Consider the following 17,826-nt stretch of genomic DNA (forward strand, 5'->3'; position numbering starts at 1 on the left):
CCCAACCTTCAGATTAGAGTCCGAGTGATTCTTATGTTCGATTTTGAAATAATACTAGGCTATGTTTTTCATTGAACGTATGTCTATATGTGTTTGTACGTATGCAGGGGACTAAGGACATGTAGGCTATGCTTGTGTGTGAATGATGATGAAACATCGCAGCTGTTCATGTTTGAACACTAAATACGGAGTAAGAATGAAGACGCTGCTGGAAAAGACTAAACATGTTAAAGGGTCAGAATTTGAGTGTCGCAACATGATAACATACACAATCTATTTCAATTCATTATTTACAAAAGAAATGTTATACATGTAACATGTAAGAACTATGTTGTAGAAATCTGTAAAAAAATAAATCTGTAAGAAATATATTTCTTCCTTCAAATACAAAGTTTTATTTGATTAACCATAATTGAGATATTTCAATAAAAATAATTGCACAATTAATTTTTTTTCTACCTTGGGGGACGGCGCGCGTTAGCGCGTCGGCCAACAACTAGTGTAGTTCAAGTGGTAACTTTACTTTGAAAGTAAGAGTTATAACATATACAAGGTATGAATCTTCCCTTTTATAATTGGGTTATAATTCATGTTCCGCCCCGGTTTAACGCGGTCGCGATACTAAAGTACTCCTTTATTTGCTCTATTACTGTATTTGACTGTTTTGTAACGTCTCTTCCCCTTATCTTCTCATTCAACATCAATTCACCATTTAATTCATATATTCGTTCAACCTCTTCCGCTTTATATCCCTCTTATTCTTTACAATCGTTAAATTTCATTTCTATTTAAATCATACATTACCACTAAAAATAATAGGACTTTAAAAGACGGCTAAACAACCACTAATACCGTTTTTTGAACGGGCTAAAAAGCTAATTAGTAGAAAGATGGGAGGAGAAAGGTCTGGGTTGTGACCAAATTATCTGCCCCTTTTGACTCGTGTTACATATTGAGGGGAGATATTCTGCTACAACCTTGCGACTCAAAATTGCAAATCAGATCAGATCAGCGTCCAAAAATGGTTTAGCATATTGGGCAAGACCATCCGTAGCTAAAATAAAATAGTAAAACAAGGATTATAATTTATAACCAAGGACGAGGGAGGGAAGGAAGGAGGGAGTATTGTCTGTGGCAAACTAGCAACGGTTTACATTAGCAGTATGAGTAAATTCAATTTAAATTCTACAATTCTGGGAATGATGCTTCTTCATCTTAATTATACTAAACAGTACCTGTATGTTCATTTGGAAACTGGACACCGATCAAAACCCAGGAACTTAAGATGAACAAGCATTATTCCCCAATACTTGCACGATGTAATCAAACACATTATGCTAAACAAAAGCCAGATACTGAAAAGCCGCTGAACAGGATTACCACAAATTTTAAAAAATACAACAAAACCTTAGAATACCATCATCTTAGTACCACAACTTTGTAGTACAACCAAAGTCTCAATTTCAGAAGCTTGAGGAAGCTCAAAGAATTAGGTTTGAACCCCCCTACTAGTCATGTTCGGTAAAATTATAAAGTAAGGGTTTATCCTTCATATAGCAAATCAACATTGCCTACCTATTAACTACAAAACTTTAACCTTAAGAGCGAGGTGAGATACTACTAAACTCGTTCTCTATGATATAACTCAACCATACAACTACAGTAAAACAAACAAGAAAGAAAAATGACAACTTACTGCCGCATATGGTACAGTTGGACAATCACCTCGATGATCTCTCCGATCTCAACAACACTAACTACGAAGCTATTGTAACGCACTATTCAACTTAGCTAATTTTCCAAACCATCCAAAAAGCTCTGCAACTCTCTCAACCCTTCAGCGGAAACACTCCGATGAACCCTGGGCCTCGGGGCAATCAAGTTAGGAGGCGACTCAGGCTGAAAACAAACCACAACAACAGTAAGATTATCCCCACTTTTCCTCTTCAAAGCCTCATCAACAAGATCCTTGCTGCACATCACAGGGTCATTGTGCTCCTGAAGCCTTCGCCGTGCAAAATCAATTGCATTTTGGCTTCTGAAAACATCCCACAATCCATCACATCCTATGATGAGGAACTCGTCCTCTTGAGTCAACTCAGTTGTCATAAGCTCAGGTTCAGCAGTTAAGGGCCCACCAGCACCCTTCAATCCCTCCATATGCCAATCTCCTAGAGCTCGGGAGACATTGATTTGGCCGTTAAGGTAGCCATCAAAAACGCTACCTCCACATGCTTCAATTCGAGTCATCTCCCTTGAGCACTGTGGTTTGTGGTCCTTTGACATCTCAACTGCTTTTCCCCTCCTACATAATACAGCTCGACAGTCACCAGCATTAGCCACAACCAATGACCTGTGTGGAACAAAATTGAGTTTGTCATTCAGGCATTTCATGTAAATATCAGAAATTTAATACTCTAATACTTGGAAGAAGAAGAAAAACTACAACGCTGAACTTAAAATCACTTTCTAACGCTTTTGTCAGTTTGGCTACTTTGCACAAAACCACATACTCCATACGTATTATCCTTAGGTTCAGGACAAGAACATGACGTATATAACAATTTGGGACTGGGCAATTCAGAAACACAACTAGAATAAATTGTATGAACACGAAAGTACAGGATAACAAATCTTAACAGGGAAATGAGCGAAATGGACTTTCCACTTGAGGTACTCCAGAACAGATATTCCCTCCACTCTTCACAATTTCTTCTTTGGGAATATGTTTCAAGAAACTTCACTTCATTGTTTTAAAAACAACAAACAAAATATTGTCTAATGCTCTTGTATCTCCACCATATCCACCCTCTTTCTCAGTTTCTCGCACCATACCAACACTTCTCTAAGTTTTATGATTGTGTCCATTTTTAATTCTTTATTCTACATTGATTACTACTTGAATCTTTATGCCAAACTTGAGCCTAAGGAGGCAATTTTCAACAAGTTTCTTGATATTTTGCTTAGAATTTAGTTTAAACCTCAAGGACAGCTAGGTATAAAAAGATGAACCTCTTAGTACTGGGCATTCAGAAAACAGGTATCATAAATGGCTAAACACATTTCATGCAACTCCAGGTGAATAATGAGCCCATTTTTCAGTCAGATTCAGAATTTTGTTGCTGCCCTATAGTTGCTAATTTTTTTCTCCAAATACCACACTGATTTTCTACCAACCCAAATCAAACTCTCCCACCGTCCACTAATAATATTCCGATATTCCTTTTTGGGATGTCAACAAAAATTCTTCATACTACTTAAAATGGATTTTGGCTAAGCTTAGTTGTAGACTGTAGTTGTTGTCGTGCTAAAAATGGATGGGGAGCCCCCAACATCTCTTTATCTCACACTCTCTCTCCATATCCCCTGGATATAGGCCGGGGTACGGGCCCTCTCACCCAATTAACTAACTTTCAATCAATTTCTTTATTCTTATCCCCCTTATCCCAATAATAAAACCTAACAGAAAGATTGTGGTCGGACTACAGAGGGAGTACTTTGCTTCCAGGAAGAAAAACAAAGGCGTTCAAATGTTCATATTACTCCCAACCTATAGTCCAAAAAAAAAGGGCTTTTAATAATTACATGCCACGAAAAACAAAATTGAATTAGATAATAGCTCCCTCCACATATCACTTTGAATTGCATAAACTAATCCAGGGTCGCTTATCACCTTTTAATACCCAAGTAACGAAGAACCTTAACTTAACTACACTCACTTCATCAATCAGAACCTCAGAGGCAAAGTAATATAGGTGCAACCAAAGTTGCCATACAAAGGAATGTCGTAGCAGGCCAACAAGATTTGACTACAAAAAACACAGCTTGCTCACCAAGTCACCAGTATCAAAAGACAGATGAAGACCCTGAACAAATCTAACAATCTGGTCGGCAGTAGCTGAATCTACATCAACTTTTTCAAAACCAAAATCGAACCATCCAATAACAACAAAGAACAATCTGAACAGCGGACGAAAACAGAGAATCCCCAACCAGTGGCTCGGAGATCAGGGGGCAGGGAAGCTAAAAATATGCTGAAAAAAGATATGCTTTATAAGTAGAAATAAATTAATAAAAAGACCAACCTGCCAACAACAAAAGCTGTCAATGCAGTTGTACCAGAGGCGAGCCCTGAGTCCAGTGTGCATGCATCAGCAAAGGCATTGTCTGTTTGCAAAAATGCTGAACTGATTACCCTTTCCATTTCACTTGTAAAGTCTGCATCCTCAAAAATGAACCGCGGCAGATGACAACAGACAAAATCAGCGGCATGCTTGCCCCCATGACCATCAAAAACCTATATGTTGAATTCATATAAAATCACCATTAAACATATAACTCGTAGCTCTACAACCCACTAAACCTGGCATGCTTAAATATTGAATTATAATTTAAAACCAAAGAGCAATCCTACAAAATAATGTGTGCCTATATTCTGATTTTCTTCACCATGACATCTAGGCTTGCAGAAAGAAAGTGGGACTTACATAATTCATAAGTAAAAGAAGATGAATTATAATTTAAAACCAAAGAGCAATCATACAAAATAATGTGTGCCTATAATCTGATTTTCTTCACGATGACATCTAGGCTTGCAGAAAGGAAGTGGGACATACATAATCCATAAGTAAAAGAAGATAAATAGATGGACACGTACCCCATAAAAGGCATTTGGTCCTTCACCGGTATGCTGAAGCCCATAATGATGCATAAAATCATCAAGACGTACATATACATCTTCCATGTTTGAACGAAATCCAATATCCGTCCATGCTCCAGAACGAACAATGGGAAGGAACTCAGACTCACAAGCTGCTATCAGGGGCTCAACAGCCATATCTGGCATTTTCACCTGCTAAATTTCTAATTAGAATTTTCTGCACATAAAGATTAATACAAGAAAGCTACGTACCCTTCTAGAGAAAATCAATCAAGAATTATGCCAACATAACAGAACTGGTTATACGTCAAAAAAGTTGTGCCTCCTCCAGGAATCCCCTCTTCCCAACAAATACTAAATCTAAAAGGTTATTCAAAGTGCTTAACAGAACAATAGAGGTGGAGAAAATCAATCTGACAGCGTCCCATCATGAATGAAGACCAACCGTTATGCAATGAACTATTACATCATCATTATCATTACCCCATTGCCTCAAAGAGGCTCCCGCAAGAAGCGGGGTAAGGGGGGTCGCTGCAATTGCAGAGAGGTTGTTTCCAATTGACCCAAAAGCGATAATGGGAATACAACGGGACGACCATCTTCTACGTCATGGAAATGAACTGAAGAGGTATTAAGAGCCATTTTGATTTAGTCCATTACATCCCACAACCAAAATAACAAATGAATCTTTGGCTCCATCGGAAGCATTGAACTATTACATCAAAAGAGAAAATATCAACAAATAGACAAGAGCTTAAAATCAAAATTTCTCCTATCTCTGGAATAGCCGCCTACAACAACTAGTCAACTACTTCTCTTAAGAGCTCAGCAATCCAGCATCCAAAACCAAAAACCCACAGTTGACTATATCTACGGTTAATGGAACCAATCAAACACAAAGGAGAATCCATGGATATTTCAACCTTGAAAATCATAGTCCGTGTGTATTTCCTAGGTTATGTGCATATAATTTTATGCTCTATGACCTTTAGGTCAACCTTGTGATTCAATTGGACACAACCATAATATTTCCACAACTATAATGTTGAAGGAACCAATTAGTCACGTACAATAAAGTTCCTCAAAATTAGGAACAAATTACCTAAATGACCGTCCAATTGATGCATTCTGCTATATATTAGCAAATTTCACCTATCCGGACTCAAAAATTATACACCAAACTATGAAGACAATGATACAAAATTGGCAATGATTTTTCCAAGGAAGAATTTCACTTCTTCCAAGAAAATCACTTTGAAGAGGACTACACAAAGGTTACCTTTTCTGCCCCATGGTTACCAACTAGAGCTGGATCTCTTCTTGAAGCTTAATTTTCTATTTTCTTTGCACAGAGCTTGCTAAAGAGATGCACTATAAGCTAACAAGTGGCATCATACGTTGTAGAGAATATTATACATCATAAAAGTCAGTAGCAACGCAAAGTAGTCCGAGTAGCTATTGGGGGAATTTCCAGAATCCCTAAACTAAAAATGATACTTCCCTATTTGATGCATGTTGCCCTGCCTGATAGGTCGCAGACTGGCAGGCTGACACAGAACCAAGTTCCGAGCCTCGACTTGCACAGCCTGTTGCAGTCCGTCATAGCAAATGTCAAGCCAGGCCACCAGCCCCATAACAGCTTTAATACTCCTTTATAATCACTTCATCACAACGCAACTCAACCAAAAGAATAAAAGAAAAGCAATGTGCAGATTATGCACCACAAAACTGAAATGATGACACAAAGAAATCCCATCAGTTGAAAACACTTGACAAGCACCCAATATCATCCTGAGAAAAAAACTCAAGAAAAGTTGCCTCAGGTGACAACCAGAAATCCAGAATATTCATAGATAAGGCATCCAAAAGCGTGAAAATCATAAGAAACCGACAAAAGAAATGAAGCATGTACCACAAGGTCTTTATTACAACAAGTTTAAGACCATAATGAACCTGAGAGAGGCTGTATAAGGTAAAATGTTTTGAAACCTTCTAGAGCTTTTAAGGTAAACTAAACCTGACAGTGCACAGAAGACTGGCATTTGACATAAATCTAACATTATAATATTTATTGCCTACATAGAGATTATAAAGATGTAATGCCTAGATCTGAACTGAAACATGAACTTAATAGAGGATGACTTGAAACTCTAGAGTTGTGATGCCGGCTAGTTGGCCACCAATGGACACAAGCAGGCAGTGCAAGCGGCAAGCCATGACTCAATATTTAACAGGCAAGTGTCATGTTGCCATGTGTCCATGTTGGTGCAATTAAGACCACGTGTCAAAGAGGAAAGAGGCTGACGAGGTCAAGACCAGCGTAAAGCACATGAAGGGATAGCCCCAAGCACCGCCATGCAATTTCAGTTCAATACTTCAACTATTGTTAATAATTAATAACTCTTATCAATTTAATGCATTCAAAGACTTATTGGGTACATATTCATCAAGATTCAGAATCAGTAGATATGGAACTTCAGAAGTTCTCACTAAGTGCTTACAGGAATCAAAACATTATGAAACTCCAGTAAGGGCGTTGTTCATTTATGAACAAGCTCCTCAAATCATTTAAACAGTTATTGATAGTAACATGTTAAGTGGAGTGTTCAAATCTCCTAAGTCCTGACATTAATTACAGGAGACCTAATGAAAGAAACTCTACTACTAAACAGAAAAATATCATTTTCCTGTCCTGCCGCCTGCCGGGGAAGGAAGAGAAAGAAGGCTAGTCTCAGATCTATTCATAGTGACAGTTCTAAATGCAACGCTCTTATCTTCAATCCATAAAATTTTATCTCATACCTCGCAAACAACGCAACCCGTTTGTGTAAGTGCATTTCACCAGTGATAAAATTTCCTAAATTACAAGAAACGGAACCCTTCCAAAGTTTAAGAATATAGTATCCTTGCTTAATTTGCATCAACCAAACAAATCCAACCAAACATAAGATCCAAATCCCTTCTCTTCTCCAAATACTACAACCATCTCTACAGAACTGCTCTTAAAACTCTATGTTACTTGAATCTGAAGGAGCAACAACTCAATCGATAACGTTAACTTTGCACTTTCCCTCAATAAAGATAGGTCCATAATTTTCCATCCAAGTTAAATCTTCAACATACAACACTATTATCCAAACATCGTTTCATGAAATAAGCAGTATTTATGACCCAAGACTTCTAACATATCTCGAATACAAATTCAAAACCAAAATTAAAACAGCAATATACATAACACACAGCTAAATATAAGTATCCTATAAAAATATTGATATTCACCAAATTGATAACTTACAAGAGAAGGGTGTCGCAAAAGCGTCTTCTTCCGCATTGCCGAAGAGCGGGTAGCACTGAAGCATTGCCGATACGCAGCTGCAAGGGGGTTCGGCGGCAAACCCTCGCTTGAACTGCCATTTTCTCCACAACCATCCACCTTGTTATATTCCTCCATTTGACATACCATCACACATTCTCCAATTTCTCTCTCCTTCAAAACAAACTCTAACCCTAAACCCAGCTCCTTCTAACTTTAGTTATATAACTTCTCCTTTATAAAAACTAAAAGTCAATGGAATTCAACTCTTAAAAGCTCACAAAATTTCCAATTTTCACAGAAAAAAAACAATGAAGATAATGCCCCAACTTCGTCAGATCTAAACCCTAAGTTTAAAAGAGTGGACGTCGGAAAAATCAGATGCGTCGTTAGTATAAATTAAATTGGGGGAGAATCAATTGAATTGGGCTTGGATTAAATTAATGCATATGATTCTGTGAACCAAATCAAAGATCAAAGATCAAAGATTTGAAAGAATTAGGAAAGTTTTTGGGGAATACGTGTCCAATAAAGGAACGCTCTTCAATTTGTGTGTAATACTCCGTAACTAATAAGGGTTTTTTTTAACGATGGAAAGGGGGGAGAATTTTAATGTTTTTAAATGGAAAGATAAGATAGATTTCAACACAAGATCTATGAGAAAGTCGGTTTATCCACACACAAATATTGTCCATAAATTTATGGACGATGGATTGATGGAACACAAATTCTTATTTATAATGGTGTACAATAAATATTATACACCGGAGTAAAAGTTAACTCAAAATGCTTAAAAGTTAAGCTTATATATGTAAAAGTTAAGTGATAAAAAAATTTATTTTAGTAAAACTTATTTCTTCAAAATCACTAATAATGTATAAAATTAATAATTTAACCATTTAAAATATTTATTTATCAATTTTTTTTTACTAATATAAAGTTAATCAAAACTAGGTTAAAGTTACAAAAAAGATGGTTAAAGTTATCTTGGTGTACAATAAATTTATTGTACACCTTGTGCGCGCAAGACCTTTTGTTGATGGAATAGTTCGTTGTTACTACGAAGTAATAAATGAAAATATTTTTATATTTTTAAGTAATTATAAATATATTTAATTATATTTATAAAGCATTTTAATATTTTTATTAATTAAAGTCGTATTTAAATATTTATTTAAATTAGTATTGGACCGCGCGCGGTCTCCCAAGTTATCAAAACTAATTTCAAAACTAACTAAGAAAATCAACAGGGTGATTGGTTATAAATTAGGTTTGTGTAGGTATATTAGTGGTCATTTGTTATTTAAATGAGTGCGGATTAAACAAAAAGATGAAAATTTGTGGTTGTTCTATCAGGAGGGTCATAACCAAATCTCAAACTCTTCAAACAGAGGATGGTACACCTTTTTTAGAACTGCAAAGAAATCAGTCCAAGTAATGTCTTATTTTTAGTCTTACACAATTCTATCATCTATATATCAATCCAGCCTATTGGTAAATGTTTTTACAATCTAGTTAATTTTTTTGTTACTTTCGGCATTTTTCTAGCAAACTTTGTTCATTTATGCATCTCTAATTATCCATGTAGGTTATTTTGTTGAATGTATCTAACAGAGACTGACATACTGTATTAATGTTTACTTTTGATGCTTCATCTAATGCCTTTCCAGGTTCCTTAATTTTCAAAGTATGTTTTTGGTTTTTATCATTATATTGTTGCCAATTTTGATGCTTTCTTTATTTATTTCTCAGCTCCCTATTTGTGTTTTTTTTAATGTAAATAGAGGTCCAATTTCATATGTATATGTGAATAGCACAGGGCCCCTATAATGGTTGAGTCGGCCCTGGTTATTAAAGGCCTTTTTTCTAGTTTCTAAAAATTAAACAAATATATTTGGTGCCAAATTAAGAAAAGGATGTTACATGGTACATGTGATTAGTTGTAGGTATTTTGAACGTAGGGTATATTGATGGGCTATGTTGCTGGATTATGCATGATGGTGTACAAAAAGGGGCACAATGAAACGAAGAAGCAATGGGGTGAGTATAATTGGTTTAAAATTGTGTAATAGTGTAGTTTCTAGTTTTTAGTTATTATTGTATTTTTGTAAGGAAAACAAAGAGGATCAACATGTTTGTTTGAGAGGTTTCGAAGTGGGTTTCCATCTTCGACGCCATGGATCGATCTCGAAAGCAAGCTCATCCCAACTCCGAGAAGAAAGTCGTCGCTCCGGCGCCGACAAACAAACCTAATACTCGTGCTCAAACAAAGGAACATGTCCTTCCTGATTCCATGGCAGACGACACCATTTCTAAACATTCTGAAGAACACCTAGATATTGAACAACTTCTGGAGGATCAGATTCTCTCTCCAAGAACTGCACTGGTCGATTTGCAGCAACAAATAGCAGTTCACACAACGTTTGACGCGTGGATTAATGGGCTCAATTCTGGTAAGGATGCTCGAATCCATTTTTAATCGAATTATGGTGGGAATGGGGTGGGTTTGGATTTGAATGATCATGATGAACATGTGGCCCCTAATCCCCATTCTGTTGCACTTTCTGATACTATTGATGTTCCATTTATTGCTTCCCCCCTAATCTGGTTCAAATTGATATTGAGGACATTCAAGAGGAGGTTGCCTTTTGGAAATCCGCAATAGTTTGATATGTGTTAGGGGTAAACCCTCCAAAAAATGTGATGGAGGGTTTCTTTCATCGCATTTGGGGGAAGATGGGAATTGATAAGGTGTCCTTTGTTGGTAAGGGCATGTTCTTGGTAAGGTTTACCATGGAAAACTATAATAAGGTTCTCAAGGGTGGTCCACAATTCTTTGATTCTAAACCCCTTATCCTGAAACAATGGGATCCTTATGTGAATCTGGATAAAGACCTAGTTAAAACCATTCCCATTTGGATCAAATTGGCAGGTCTAGATGTTAAATACCGGGGAGAAAAGAGCATTAACAAAATTGCAGGCATGGTGGGGCATGTAGTTAAGGTGGATCAGGCTACACTTAACAGGGATAAGTTGATGTATGCTAGAGTCTTAGTTGAGGTCAACATTGGGCAGTCTTGTCCAAAGTCTATTAGATTCCAGAATGAGAAAGGTTTGATTGTGGAAGAGAAAGTGGAATATGATTGGCTTCCTGTGGTCTGTGAGACTTGTAAAGGGGTAGGTCATGCTACTGCATCATGCCATAGGTTCATCCAGAAGAAGACAAAGAAGGTTTGGGTGCAGAAAGTCCAACCAGCCCAACCACATAAGCAACAAGTGATTGTTGCTACTCTAGTAGTTGTAGTTCCTATGTCAGATGGGTTCTTGCAGGCTAGTAGTTTTAGCAGAATGAGGAGTCAACAACTAAACCATGTGGTGACTAGGAATAGTTTTCAGGCTTTGCAAAAGGATCTAGGGGAGGAAGGATTGGCTGTAGCTCTCCCAAGTGAAGGAAATAATGCCCTTGGTCCAAGTATGCATTCAATGTTAAGTCTAATAAATGCGGTTCAGTATTAATTAACAAGTTAATAATTCAGTGAGATCAAGTGAGCTGAATGCCTAGCTAGAGGCCGCTTCAGTTCAAGTGGAATTAATGATATTAATCCACAGCTTACTCTTGACTGAACCCGTAGGGTCACACAAATAGCACGTAAACGGATCAAGTATTTAATGGCATTAAATGCTCTATCTATGGATATTCGGAATCGACGGATCTTGGTTTCAGTGGGAGCTGAGATCGTCACAAGCAAGAAATGAATACTCCGGAAACGATGATATTGCCGGAAACGGAAATATGGATCGTATAGGAAATATAAATATTATCCAAGTCGTAGATGTTGCCGGAAACGGAAACATGGTACGTATCGGAAAATATTATCCGCAATGAAAATATTGCCTGAATCGGAAATATTGCCGGAAACGGAAATATTGTCAGAATCGGAAATATTATCGGAATCGGAAAATAATTCCGGAAACGGACATATTAAATATTTGTTCGAAACGGAAATTAATTCCGGAATCGGAAATATTAAATATTGTTCGTATCGGAAATGAATTCCGAAACCGGGAATTTTATCGGAAGCGTATCGTACGAATAAGCATCGGACGAGGCCTGCCGGACGAAGGCCCAGCACGAAGCCAGGCCATCGCCCAGCAAGCAATGGCGCGCCACAACACAGCCCAAGGCTGCGGCAGGCCTACCGCAAGGCAGGCCCAGCGCGCAGCTAAGGCCATGGCAGCCTCGTGGGCTGCGGTAGCTCGCATGGGCTTCGTGGGCGTGTGGGCTGTGCGCGGGCATGGCCTGCATGCTTGCGGGTCATGCTCGTGTGTGTGTTTGTGTCCATGCATAATTCCTAAAACTATTAGTATTTGATGTATGATTAAATTCCTATTCCTATTAGGATTATTTAATTAATTAGAGTCCTTGTAGGATTCTAAGTTTAATTAAATCGTATCCTACTAGGATTCCAATTCCCTTTCCAAACCTCTATAAATAAGGGCCTAGGGTCATAATTTATGGGTACGATTGAAGTATTCAAAGGGTAAGTTTTTGAAAGAAAATTCAGCCACACTCTTGCACTAATAGCCGAAAATTCCTAAGCACCTTAAGGGCGATTCTAGTTGGTCAATCTTGAGGCGCATCCGGACGTACTGTGGACTATCTACGGAGGGACGACACTTGGAGTCCTAAAGACTTGTTCTTGTTCGGTTCGGGCGCAGCTAGGGAAGGCACGCTACAAAGTGTATGCATCTATACTATGCTAAATGATTATGTGTAAATAATATGCTTTCCTGGCTTTATGGTTTTTCCGCATGATTTATGTATTGTCATATGTATCATAACCTAACAGTGGTATCACGAGCCTCTTATTATTTTAATAATCTAAATTGCATAAACATGGTTAAATATTACAAATTTGCAAGAATTAAAAGGGGTGATTAATTTTCGTAATTGTTAATTAATTACAAATTGCGTTTATTTAATTATATGTACGCAGTTTTTCGGCAGTTTCTTCGTTACTCATCCAAATCGAGTGATTTTTGTGTCAATTCCGCATGTAAAAGGCATTTCTAAAATTTTGACAAAAAAAGTATTTTTCGGCCGAACCCAGAATTCTCAAATTCGAAGCCTAACTATGACTTTTCGGAGGTTTTAGTTTTTCGAACGCAAAGTTTCGTAAATTTAAGATGTTAAATTAAATATTTGCGATTCTTGTTGATAAATCTTGAATTTTTGATTGACCTACTGTATATGTTTAACAAGTTTGATTGCCTAGCCTTGTTAATTATGCAATCCAATTTGTAATTATGATTAATTTGTTGAAAATTGGAATAATTTAGAATTAATTTGATTTTCATAATTAGTTAATAATTTAATTAGATACCTATGATTAAAAACCACCATAAAAATTGTAAATTTGTGTTAAATTTTAAATTTTTATGACCTAGACTTGAATCCATGTTAATCGGAAATCAATTAATTAATAAATTTTCGATTTTTCGCCCTAAAATTATGAAATTAATATGATTTATTAATTTGTCATTAATTTTGAAAATAAATTTTTTAATTTTTATTCAATCGCTCATAAAACTTGCACGCACAAAGCAATGGACGCTACGTGTTACCCTTAAGGGGTGTTGTATAGTGCGGGCGTGCGACGACGAGCAAGGGAGCTCGTCGCCCACGCGGTACGAATGCAGCGAGCAAGGCGATGGCGCGCGAGCACAAGGCAGCAGCCCTGCCTGTGTCGAGCGATGTGCGCGATGGGCGATGGGCGAAGCAATGGCACGCTGTGGGCGTGCGAGCGATTGAGAGCTAGTCGCCCAGCGATCGCTGCTCTGCGCACCACAACGCGTGGCCTCGAGCGAGCGAGCGAGCGAGCGAGCGATGCGAGGAGCATCGTAGCTGCTACGATGCCAGGGCAGGCAGGCTGCGCGCAAGTGTGGCTTGCCTTGCTGCCTTGCGCGTGGCTGCTGCGACGTTGTGCCATGGACATCAATGGGTCGTGCACTCGACGGGGCTTGGGCGCAAGCCCAAGTGCTCGTCATGTCACGATTGTCGAGTTTTAAAATTTTAATTTGAAATTTTCAGTTTACGTAATTTTAATTAATTTTAAAATTAATAATTTAAATTGTTTTCTTGGATTTTAATTTTGAATATTATAATTATAATAAATTTCATTTATTCTAATTATTTTACTAAAATTAAAATCATGAATTAATTTAAATACGACTGAAAAATAAATTAAATAAGCGGATTCAATTATAAATTTATATGAGCTTTAAATTTTAATTAAATTTGTATGTTTCCGGTTAGAATAGAAATACATTTTTATGTTTAAAATTAGTAAAGCATATGAATTTATTGGTTTAAGTGGGAGCCCTTTTAGTCATAAACTCTTGATTAGGTCTACAAATCCTTAAGGTTAAAACAACTTGATTAGAATTAATAAGGACTGAATAATTGGTAGATTATTGGTGCCCTTAATTAATTGCTGCAAATGTTTACGTGATGCATAATGTGTTTTACTAACCAGCTATGTGGGCCATTCATGATAATGAATGGGTGAATGGTATATATTGTATATGTACTGTTTTGCAGGTTATGAAGTGACTAGTATGGCCCAAATAGGATAGAAAATATGGTCTGCGTACCATTAATTTGAATGTAATTGGTCTAAAGTACCAAAAATTGTTTTTCAATTCAAATATGGTATGCGTACCATCAAATAGTTGTAATTAGTTTAATTATAGTTTATCCTATTTGAAGAAAATGGTGCCTCCCACGGAGATTCGAGACGGACTTTGAAGTTGAAGCTTCAAGATGAAGTCGGGCCATACTAGATCACATTTATCTTAAGCATGCTTTAAGTTATTTATTGCTTTAAATATGTCTTAATTATGCATGCGATTGCGGCTTGATTATGTTGCATGATTAAGGATTTTAGTTCACTTAAAATCTAACCAACATAGTAAGAGCCTTAAGTTCCAAACTTAAAAAAAAAATTGAGTTAAAAGGTGCCATGCCAAAATATACACTTGCTTGGATATCCTTTACATCAATCTAGTAATAGTTTTCGCTCAGCGAGGTGTTACTTATTGGTCCTAAAGGGGCAAGGTACACAAATAATTGTGAGTACATGTTAGTTTTGTGAAACTCAACGATATAAGTAAGGAGTCCTTTTATGTCGTGGCAAAATCGATAGGTTTACCTAATAAGTTCTTAGACGTGCCTATCAACCAAGAATAGTTTCTAGACTATTACCAAAAGGTTTTTGCTTACCTAAGATGTTTTAGGATTAAGTCGACAAACTGTGCTTAATTCTTCAATGATTTCTTTTTAGGATCTTGGAATCATTTTATTCACACCTGCCGGAACACATAACTTGAATAAGATGCTTAATGAACATTGAATTATGCATGTATGCTAGAATTTAAGTTTATTAAGAGAAACTATGAATGGTTATTTATTTGTTTATTCTTTTCAATTGTAGTTTTAATTATGGCAAACAACAATCAAAACATCACCATGGGTTCTGAGCTTATGGTCAAGCTGAACCTATCGAATTTTCTTGAATGGGAAGCTAAGCTAGTTGAAATAATCAGACTCAATGGACTTGAGTATGTACTATTTCATCCCATGCCAAGCTACTATGCCAGAGACATGACCCCTGAAAGATTTTCCGCCTGGGATGCGGATCTCAAAAAGGTTATGAGTCTCATGCTGAACAATATCCCTGATGAATGGGCTAGAAGGTTTGTAGCTTATGAACCTTTTACGCTCATCAAGAATCTGAGGGATATCTGTCGTGGAAGCACGGAGGACAGGGATCTGAACGTCCATGAGTTGATTGAATCAATGTCTGGTCTAAAGGTTAGTTCTCCCAACAGGTGTTATAGGATGGAAGTCCAAGAAACACATGTTCAGCTCCTTCGCACTAAACAGTGGGTAGGCGTCCCACTGAGGTTCCATGTGGATCTTATGCGTTCATACTTTGATTGCCTAAGTCTACTAGGAACACCAATAAGCGAAAGGATGGCAGTCTCTATCTTGCTCAATTCACTACACAGTGGGTTTGGTCGCTTCAAGCAACTATACCTAAGTGAACCAAGAGAAGAAACAGTTGCAGAATTTGTTCACCTTGTCAGAAAGGCTGAGATAATACTGGACTATGAAGCCAAAGATTTACTCAAGGCTAAAGGGAGACCGTTAAAGAAAAGTGAAAAGTCCAAGGGCAATTCTAAATCAAAGCAGGATAAGTCCACATCAAGTTGTCTTTATTGTAATGGAATAGGCCATTACAAAAGAGAATGTTCAAAGCTAAAGGAAGTTCAGAAGAACGGAACAGTCGTTCCATCTTCAGGTATTTTCGTTATAGACTGTATACTTGCTAATTCAACTTCTTGGGTATTAGATACAGGTTGTGGCTCACACTTATGTTCCAATCCACAGGGACTAAGAAGAAGTAGAAAGTTAAGCAAGGGTGAAGTCGACCTATGAGTGGGAAATGGAGCACGGATTGCTGCATTAGCTGTAGGAACTTATTATTTGTCGTTGCCCTCCGGGCTAGTTTTGGAACTGGAAGAATGTTTCCATGTTCCAAGTCTTACTACAAAGATCATTTCAGTTTCTTGCTTAGATGCTAAGGGATTTTCCTTTTTAATAAAAGACAATAGTTGTTCGTTTTATTTTAAAGAGATGTTTTATGGATCTGCTAGATTAGTCAATGGACTTTATTTATTAGATCACGACAAACAAGTTTATAACATAAATACCAAAAAGGCCAAAAAGGATGATTCAGATCTCACCTATCCGTGGCATTGTCGATTAGGCCATATAAACTTGAAACGCTTAGAAAGACTTCAAAAGGAAGGAATTCTAGAACCATTTGACTTAGAGGATTATGGTAAATGCGAATCATGTTTACTTGGCAAAATGACAAAGCAACCTTTCTCTAAAGTTGGAGAAAGAGAAACTGAACTATTGGGTTTAATCCATACAGATGTATGTGGACCAATGAGTACAAATGCTAGAGGTGGTTTCAACTACTTTATCACTTTCACTGATGACTTCAGTAGATATGGTTATGTCTACCTAATGAAGCATAAGTCTGAATCCTTTGACAAATTCAAGGAATTTCAGAGTGAAGTAGAGAATCAATTAGGCAAGAAGATTAAGGCACTGCGGTCTGATAGAGGCGGTGAATATCTAAGCTATGAATTTGATGACCATCTGAAAGAATGTGGAATTCTGTCAGAATTGACTCCTCCTGGAACACCACAATGGAATGGTGTGTCGGAACGGAGGAACAGAACCTTGCTAGACATGGTCAGATCAATGATGGGTCAGGCCGAACTTCCAATTGAATTTTGGGGACATGCACTAAATACAGCTGCACTCACTATAAATAGAGCTCCGTCTAAAGCTGTCGAAAAGACTCCATATGAGTTATGGTTTGGAAAGCCTCCAAATGTGTCTTTTCTTAAGATTTGGGGATGTGAAGTATACGTCAAACGATTAATTTCAGACAAACTTCATCTGAAATCTGACAAATGTATCCTTGTGGGCTATCCAAAGGAAACAAAGGGGTATTACTTCTACAATACATCTGAGAACAAGGTGTTTGTTGCTCGAGATGGTGTCTTTTTGGAGAAGAATCACATTTCCAAAATGACAAGTGGGAGAAAAGTAGACCTCGAAGAAATTCGAGTCGAACAACAAACTCTAGAGAATGCTCAAGATGACATTCAGGATGAAACTCAGAGATCTTTAGAAGAATCTGGTGAGAATCATGGTCAATCTAGAAATGTTACCCCGCGTAGATCGCAAAGATATAAATCTCAACCGGAAAGG

At 37.3% G+C, this 17,826-nt stretch overlaps 1 protein-coding gene across 2 annotated transcripts; it reads right to left on the reverse strand.

The window, feature by feature from the left end:
• Nucleotides 1–1,386: 1,386 nt before the first annotated feature.
• LOC110799711 (probable protein phosphatase 2C 22) lies at nucleotides 1,387–8,614 on the reverse strand. Of its 2 annotated transcripts, none has more exons than XM_022004987.2 (4): nucleotides 7,956–8,614; nucleotides 4,658–4,852; nucleotides 4,086–4,297; nucleotides 1,387–2,353 (listed from the first exon to the last, which is right to left on the reverse strand). In XM_022004987.2, the coding sequence occupies exons 1-4, from the start codon at nucleotides 8,121–8,123 to the stop codon at nucleotides 1,792–1,794; spliced, it is 1,137 nt and encodes a 378-aa protein (XP_021860679.1). In that variant the 5' UTR covers nucleotides 8,124–8,614; the 3' UTR covers nucleotides 1,387–1,791. The 2 variants fall into 2 exon arrangements, with proteins under 2 accessions (XP_021860679.1, XP_021860678.1); XM_022004986.2 differs by having other exon boundaries at nucleotides 4,658–4,855.
• Nucleotides 8,615–17,826: the final 9,212 nt, after the last annotated feature.

This window comes from Spinacia oleracea, chromosome 1, assembly GCF_020520425.1.
Source record: "Spinacia oleracea cultivar Varoflay chromosome 1, BTI_SOV_V1, whole genome shotgun sequence".
Classification (NCBI taxonomy): Eukaryota; Viridiplantae; Streptophyta; class Magnoliopsida; order Caryophyllales; family Amaranthaceae; genus Spinacia; species Spinacia oleracea.

What these genes read in the sequence shown, in the direction of transcription:
- LOC110799711 (XM_022004986.2), bottom strand. Translation starts at nt 8,123, where the DNA reads ATGGTATGTCAAATGGAGGAATATAACAAGGTGGATGGTTGTGGAGAA. An exon ending in TTTTGCGACACCCTTCTCTT is followed by an intron (nt 4,856 to 7,955) that starts GTAAGTTATCAA and finishes TTAGAAATTTAG; the next exon opens with CAGGTGAAAATGCCAGATAT. An exon ending in ACAGCTTTTGTTGTTGGCAG is followed by an intron (nt 2,354 to 4,085) that starts GTTGGTCTTTTT and finishes TGTTCCACACAG; the next exon opens with GTCATTGGTTGTGGCTAATG.